The sequence below is a fragment of the Lepidochelys kempii genome, chromosome 5, assembly GCF_965140285.1.
Source record: "Lepidochelys kempii isolate rLepKem1 chromosome 5, rLepKem1.hap1, whole genome shotgun sequence".
Lineage (NCBI taxonomy): Eukaryota > Metazoa > Chordata > Testudines > Cheloniidae > Lepidochelys > Lepidochelys kempii.
Window position 1 is genome coordinate 125177564 of NC_136384.1, and position 8292 is coordinate 125185855.

Sequence of the window (8292 nt, forward strand, 5' to 3'; positions counted from 1 at the left end):
AATGCACACACCAGAACTGTACCCAGTATTCCAGCATCAGTCTCACCAATGCCATATACACAGGTAAAAAATCACCTTCCGACGTACCCCTCTCCTGTATCACATCCAAAGATGGCAGATCAGCCCTTTTTGCCACAACCCCCCTACAACCTAAACCTTTTCCGAGTCACTGCTTCCCAGGGCAGTCCCCCATTCTGTACTGATGGCCTGTATCCCTTATTACTAGATCTATCACTCTGCCTTTGGCTCTGTAGGACTGCCCTGTCCTCATCATTTATCACTCTGCTACTCTGTCATCTGAAAATTTTATCAGCAGTGATTTTATTTACTTTGAGATCACGGATGAAATGCTGAAGTGTTGGGCCTCGTACTGATTCCTGCAGAACCCCACTAAGAGCACCCCAGTTGTGACCCCACTGATGACTACTTGTTGAGATCAGTCAGCTAGCCAGCTCTTAATCCGTATAACATAGGCTTTAATATGGTATAGCACCCATTTTAATCAGAATCTCCTACACTACAAACTCATTTTACCGTAATCTGCGTTATATCTACAGTTACCTGTATCAGCCAAACTCAATCTCAGCAAAGAATGAAATCAGGTTTGTTTGACAAGTCCTATTTTCCATAAAATTATGTTGACTGGCATTAACAGGATTTCTATCCTTTCGCTATCAATATCAGCTTTTCCATTAGTTCACCCAGGATTGCTTTCGGGTTAATAGGCCTATAGTTATCCAGGTAGCAGGACATGGTTGTGCAGGGACTTCTCTTAGAGTCCCCGAGGGTCAGATTCTCAAATGTATGTAGATTCTAGTGGGATTTTCATAAAAATCTGGCCCAGTGGGTCTCAGGACACTGAGTCAAAATTCCTGACTCACTTTTCTGGGCCCAGTAACAGCTCAACTCAGCATTGTGAGCTAATAGATAGTATAACATGGCTGTTGCTAATCTGGTCCAACTGCAGGAACCCACTCAAGGCTAGACTTGGAAGAAGTCGCCCTGCTACAAGGAAGTACCCAAGGAAATCCAGTTTGCTAAGCTACATTTTCTTTCTCCTAGGATTCAGCAATTTCTTTTCTGTGCTAGAAAAAGACCCAACAGCAAGGGACCCACCCTCCTCCCCCCACGAGAGACAGGTGGGCAGAGGTTTGGTTTTAGGAAGGGGCAGAAGACTAGGAAGCATCAGCTATTATGATGATGGAGAAGCTATGTCACGGCAAGAGATGAGCAAAGGGCATTTGTAAGCTTTACTGAATAATTTGGAACAACAAAATACATTTGAGGAAATCTTAACTCAAACCAGAGGCTGCACGGTCTAATGAACAGAGCACAAGACTGGAGCACAGGAGACGTGAGTTTAACTCCTGCTGTGCCACTCACTTTCTGGGTGACTTCTCTTCTTTGTGTCACTATTTCCCCATCTACCTTTTATCTGTCCTGTCTATTTTGACTGTAAACTTTTCAGGGCATGAACAGTCTCCTACTTAAAAAGGTACAAGCACTGCATTTCCTATCCCCTTCCTCATTCTTGCTATCATCTCTGCTTTTCCCAATCCCCACACACACCTCCCTCCCTCAACTCCATACATGAGAAACACTTTTGGGAAAGACGACTTTGGTGAGGAGATGGGAGTAAAAAAGATCCCACGAGCCTTCTACTGTAACTGATTTTATTAAAAATAAAGCAATAGAACTGTGCCTGAAATCACAGACTTGTTATTCCATTTTATTTCAACAAAAAATAAAAAAATCAACTAACTGGATGCAAGTTAACAGCTTCCTAGATGGAGTTTAGGGATCCAAACAAGTTCATTTTTCACACAGACAGGTTCAGTAAGATTGACAGCCATAGCACTGTGTTATTTTAGAGGTAGCTCCAGAACAAAGAAATCTGTTTGCACTTAATACTTCTTACAAAAATGGAGTATGATGCAATTTCTGGACACAAGACAAGGGCTGTACCAGCACAAATAGAGATATGCCGCCACATGGGAGCATTACATGACTTGAAATCAATCAGAAGGACAATAACCATTTTCCATACTTCCAGCTAGGCCATTGCTCTCACAAAGTCAAATATGCTTAAATGAAATTTTTAGATCCATTCGGTATGTGAAGTCTGCCTTTTGCATCTTGTTTATTAACAGAAAGGCAGCCACAATCCTTTGTGTTTCCATGTATCCAGTCTTTGTAGCTCTTCTGTGTTCATATATTATCCAATTTCTTTAAGATATATGGAGCTGAAAAAGAATGTACAATCAAGATATAGATTTTTAGTTCAACTACACAGGATTACAAGTTGTTTTAGGCATACAATTTACTCTGCCTATCTCAAGGAAAAAACTAAACTTGCTGTTTGTCCACAAATTGATGATCTCCCATTGAGCAAAGCAAGAACCTGAGCAACACCTGAGCAAGAACCTCAAGCAAGGTCTTGAAAAGTGACCTGCAAAGAAAACAAAATGGGTGCTTGCACCCCATCCTCCCTCCCCCCCAGCTGGCTTCCTATGGTGTATGAAGGAGGCTCAGAAGTTAGGAGGATTTTGCTTGTTTTTTACATTATAAATTCAGATCTACTACACTAACTAGACTGCTTTCTGGAAGAGTTGGCAGGATGAAGAAATTAGAGTGCCAAGGAAGTTAGACTTGGGCCTTCTGTACATTAGAAAGGGTCTGGAAGTACAGCTATACTGGCAAACCCTCCTAGTGCAGATGCAGTTTACACTAGCAAAAATGTGCTTTTGCTTGTCTAGCTCATACCAGTTCCATGAACAAAATAAACCACACCAGCAAACGCAATTTTTGCAGTATAAAAAGGTCATAAAAAACCCACAAAGCAAGTTTCTAGTGCAGATCAGACCTGCATGAAGAATAATTTTTATTGAGATTGTTAGTAGATTTGTTAACACCTGTTTAACTTAGTTTGGAGGAAATCTGTCAGTTTCAACATTGCTCTAATTGACATGTTATTTTTAGGGCTTAAAAAAACCCAACAAGCAAAAACATCAATCCATTCAGGCTCTTGTACATGATAAAGCAGCAGACACCGGGATCAACCTAGTTTTCCCTTTGCAAGTCATCTGTAAAGAGGATAGTAGCGTGTCTTCCTGTAAGAATGTTCCTTTACCCATCTAATTACATGTATGGTGAATATTTAAAGGATCCTAACTCAATGAATTACTCGTACACACCAATGCTTTTACATGAACATACAATGCACACAGCAAAACAGTATTATGTTGCTGCGTTTTCTTGCCTTTGTAGTAAACTATATGTCAGTCTCACTTTGCTTTGCTGACAAGGGGTAATTATTCCATTACTTGACAAATGCAACACACTATAATGGACAGGAATGCCCTCAGGTAACTTTTGGTGTGCCTCCCTCTTACTCTTAGCTTTTTTCTTTTTTAAGGGTGATCGATACCTTAATGGCTTGAGGGCCTGCAGAAGTACAAGTTCAGTGTTACAACTTATAACGTCACATTTTAAGGAGCCGAGTAGAAGGTTTACTTTGAAGACGGAACTAGTGTTAGAGGACCCAGAATTTAAGAAGCTATTCTGAGGTCTGACAGCCAAAGAGCTGCACCAGGAGACAGTCACCCCGGGCACGTTTACTGAGAGAGGCGTGGGGCAGAGAGATCCAGGAGAACGACCCTTGTAAAACGAACGTGAGCCGCTCCCCGTCCGTGTCGGGCCCGGCGAACGATTCGCTGCAGCGACAGGCTCCAAGCCCCGCGGGGCAGCGCGGCCTCGGGGCCGCACACGGGGGCCCTTAGTTTTTTCTCCCTTTTCAGGCTTTAAAACTTGACTCCTGAGCCGCACATGCGAAAAGCCGGGAGACTTTTCCCCGACGCCCTGTTTCCGCTACCGCCAGGCGCGCCCTTCGCCGGGGGCAGGAGGTCTCCGGCCGGCCCAAGGCGGCTTGGGGCTTTTGCGGCGGGCTGCCCAGCCGGCTGCACCGCAGCGTCCCCGCAGCGTCCCCAGCTGGGGTGCAGCGGGCCGCGGGCTGCCTGCACGGCCATCAGCAGGGGCCGCGGCACCAGCACGGGCCCCGGCGAGCAGCCCAGCGCCCCGGCGCTGCCGCCCCGCCCCCGGCGCTGCTGCTGCTGCCCGCTGCCCGCCCGAGGGTTCCCCGCGCCTGCCGGCTCCGCGCTGCGCCCCACGGGCGGGCACGGCACGTGCGGAGCGCGCCCCGAGCGCCGGCCGGGTCACGGGCGGGGGGGGGGGGAGGGAGGAGGGGGCAGCGCGCGCCCACGTGGGGGCGGGCGGCTGGTGGCGAGGCCCTGGGGGAGGGGAAGGGCCAGCGCGCGCCCCGCCCGCCACTCACTGATCCGCAGCAGCGCCACGTAGATGAGGAAGGTGCGGACCGAGCTGAGAACATCCTGCCGCATCTTCCGCTTCAGCTCCTCCGGGTCCATCTTGGGCCCCAGCCCCTCGATCCGGAACATGGCGGCGGCCAGGCAGCTCGGGCTTTGTGGTGGCCGGGACTGCGGCGGGCGCTGCTGCCCCGCTCCGCCCTCTGGCCCCGCCCGCGCTACGGCGCCTCAGCAGGGACCTTCCCGGTCACAACCCCTTCACCGTCACTCCGCGCAGGGGCGGAGGAAAGGCCGGGAGCGCGTCACGTGACGACGGAGCGGCGTGGCGCCCCTGGAGCCGTCGCGGGAGCATGCGCGGGAGCCGCACTGAAGCCCGGCTGCCCTGGGTGGGGGTAGGGCAGGGGGCGCTGTGCACCTGGCGGCTCTGTGGGCGCGGCAGGGCGGGGGCGGGTCTGGCCGGCCGGCCGGCGGCTGTGTGGGTTCAAAGCCAGAGGGGACCACTGTGAGCCTCTAGTCTGAGCCCCGGCCCAGCGCAGGCCCCACAGTCGCGCCTAGCGGGGCGTTGTGCCAGCCAAGGCACTAACAAGCTTCAACGGGCCTTTATTTGCGAAGTGGAAACCTCCTCCCCAAGCTGCTGCTGCTGCACCCTGGGTAGCTCTCTCCCGGCCGCTCAGCTCCTCTTCCTGTTCCCTGGCCTTTCAGGCTCCCGACAGCCGGGGCTCCCAAGGCTAATAATTACAAGCAACATCTAAACACCACGTTCCCGCCTCGCTTAAGAAACCCTCCCAATTAAAATGAACATTATTGTTCTCACCACAGGAACAAATACGAAAGAAGACGCTATACTGTTGGCAGAACTATTACACTGAAAACGGCGTCGATACTACATAACGTAGCCTCTAGTCCAGACAGGTGGCCGTCTGGGTCTGACAGACCGTCTCTCAAGCCCCGGTTCCAGTGCGATGTCTTGTGTTGGTGCTACGGTGAAGTCATCCAATGCAGACTGGGTGTTGGCATCATCTCCTCATAGGCAGGTGCAAGATAAGAAGCATTCCATACCCACCCATCCGAAAGTCGATAGGTCCCTTCTTCTCTATGATTTTAAGAGGAGCTGTGAATTTATGGTCCCCTTTGCGTAAAATTCCAGGTTTTCGTATTCTAACGAAGGAACCACTCAAACTTTGGTTCCTTAGCACCCCGCCGCTTATCTGTGAAAGCCTTAGACTTTGCTTGGTTCTGTTCAACTGTTTTTCCCACAGCATCCTCATTTGGGGCACCAGGTCATGCATTTAACAATCCAGCAATGTTCAGTTTAGTATTCATCTGTTTCCCATGCAGTAACTCTGCGGGTGATCTTTGTGTTGTGGCATGTCGTGGAGCCCAGTATGCTTGCAAGAAATCAGTAGTGAAGGGTATCCACAATCGCCCTTCCAGTTTAGCCGTTTGCAAACTCTCTTTCAAACTTCTGTTAAATCATTCGATTTCCCCATTGGCTTGAGGGTAATATAGGGATGACCTTCTGTGTAAAATGTTCCTCTGTGCTAGAAAAGTTTCAAACTCCAGGGAAGTAAATTGTCTACCATTATCTGAAACCAGTTCTTTGGGGTTACCTTCCCTGTTAAAAACTGAAGAGAGGAACTTAATTACTGTAGCAGAAGAGATTTGTGATGTAAACGCTACCTAAGGCCATTTACTGAAATAGTCTATTAAAGTGATGGCATAACGGCAGTCAATTGGAGCAGTATCAAAGGGTTCTACAATGTCAATCGCCACTTTTTCCCATGCAGATTCAAGAAGAGAAACGGGCTGTAATGGAGGGGTACATGTCACTGCTGTCTTATCATGCATTTGGCAAGTGACACAGGATTTTATGAGTGCTTCAGTTTGAGAGTCCATCCCTGGCCACCAATACAGATCCCGTGTCGTCGTTTGGTTCGGACAATTCCTTGATGAGAATCATGTGCCAGGTGTATGAGTTTTGACTGTAATTCTTCTGGCACAAGGAGCCGGTGTGTACCTTGTAGCACACAGCCATCAAACAAAGAAAGTTCATCCTGAACTCTAAAATAAGGCAGCAAAACTGGGTCAAGGTTTTTAGGGTGACTGGGCCATCTCTTTGTCAGAAATTCCCGTAGTTTTTATTGAATTGGACACGCTGAACAAGCAGCTTGAAATTGTTCTCTTGTAACTGCAGTGAGAGTGCTTGTAATGAGCACAACCACTACATCCTCATCCTCCAGTGGACCATCTGGTGAAAGCAAAGGCAGGCGAGAAAGTTTCCAGGTTTATATTCCAGTTCATAATTGAAAGAGAGTAGTCTTGCAGACCATCGAGCAGTACAGTATCCTGCTCTTCCCAGGCCTTTCGTGGTGAGCAATGTCGTCAAAGGGCTGTGGTCTGTGAGCAACTTGAACGTGCGGCCCCACAGGTAAGTTCTCCATTTTTCAGTAGCCCAGACACAAGCAAGTGCTTCTGTTTCGACTGTAGAATATTTTCTCTCAGCATTACTTAGTGTCCTTGAAGCAAATGCAACAGTCCTCTCTGTGTTGTCCTCATGCAGTTGTGTGAGAACAGCCCCAAGTCCATAATCAGAAGCATCAGTAGTTACAATTGTGGGCAATGCAGGACTGAATAGTGCAAGTACTGGACTATGTACAATCAAGTCTTTCACCGTTTCGAAACTAGCTTGTGCATCTGTTGTCCACACTAAGGTTGAACTTCTCCATAGTAATTCCCGTAACGGTTCAATCACAGAAGCATAATTGGGAATGAATTTTGCATACCAGGAGGTAAGACCCAAGAAGGTACGTAAGGTTTGCAAATCTGTTGGAGGAGGAGCATTTGAAATTGCCAGGATATGATCTGGATCAGGTTTTAGTACAGCCTGTGAAATTGTATGCCCCAGAAAGGAGAGTTCAGTTTGTCTAAATTTGCATTTGGACCTATTAAGCTGGAGGCCTGCTGTGCTGATGCAGTTTAGTACAGACTGCAGGTTATTGTCATGCTCTTCAGACATATTTCCAAACACGATAATATCATCCAGATAGCACTGAACTCCATGTTGATTCTTCAGAATCAATGACATCATTTTTTGGAAGGCACTTGGGGCAGATGCGAGACCGTATGGAACACGTTTAAAACGAAATAGTCCCTCGTGTGTAATAAATGCAACGTAAATAAATGCAACGTAACCTGGTGGTATGCGCTCTGCAAATCAAGAATAGAAAACATCTTTGCTCCGTGGAGTTCTGCAAATACTTCTTCTATGTGAGGAAGAGGATGGCAGTAAATCACAATAGTTTGATTTGGTTCCCTTAAGTCCACACAAAGGTGAATGCCTCCACCCTTCTTCTGCGTCACTACAATAGGTGAAACCCAATCCGAGGAGTCGATCTCTTCAATAATGTCCTTTTAAACAAGTTTTCTAAATTCCTCTGAAACAGCTTCCCTGACTGAAAATGGTAAGTGCCGTAACTTCTGTCCTACAGGCATCATGTTATTCCGCATTTTAACTTTATACAGAAACCCATAAGCACAGCCAAGTTTCTCCTCAACCTGGTGTTGGGTCCCAGCTGAAACTGTTGTGTGTACCGCAAGAGTGCTTTGCTGAGGAAGATCAATTCATCCATTAACTATCCTGAGATTTAAAGCAGCCAATAAATCTCTGTCAAGGATAGGAGTGCCTTTGTGGACAATGTAGAACTCTGCAGTTACACAGCAATCACCAAAAGTAACTATTACTGGCAGGTTTCAGAGTAGCAGCTGTGTTAGTCTGTATCCGCAAAAAGAAAAGGAGTACTTGCGGCACCTTAGAGACTAAGACATTTATCTGAGCATAAGCTTTTGTGGGCTACAGCTCACTTCATCAGATGCATTCAGTGGAAAATACAGTGGGGAGATTTATATACACAGAGAACATGAAACAATGGGTGTTATCATACACACTGTAAGGAGAGTGATCAGGTAAGGTGAG

At 47.5% G+C, this 8292-nt stretch overlaps 1 protein-coding gene across 1 annotated transcript; it reads right to left on the bottom strand.

The window, feature by feature from the left end:
- Positions 1 to 1656: 1656 nt before the first annotated feature.
- TOMM5 (translocase of outer mitochondrial membrane 5) lies at positions 1657 to 4608 on the bottom strand. Its single transcript, XM_073345718.2, has 2 exons — positions 4331 to 4608; positions 1657 to 2243 (listed from the first exon to the last, which is right to left on the bottom strand). Exons 1-2 carry the CDS (start codon positions 4449 to 4451, stop codon positions 2209 to 2211), a joined length of 156 nt encoding a protein of 51 aa, XP_073201819.1. The 5' UTR covers positions 4452 to 4608; the 3' UTR covers positions 1657 to 2208.
- Positions 4609 to 8292: the final 3684 nt, after the last annotated feature.

Bases quoted from the DNA above. Each gene is read 5' to 3' on its own strand.
- TOMM5 (XM_073345718.2), bottom strand. From the start codon at position 4,451: ATGTTCCGGATCGAGGGGCTGGGGCCCAAGATGGACCCGGAGGAGCTG. The intron at 2,244-4,330 runs GTGAGTGGCGGG...ATTCTTTTTCAG, and splicing joins CGTGGCGCTGCTGCGGATCA to CTCCATATATCTTAAAGAAA.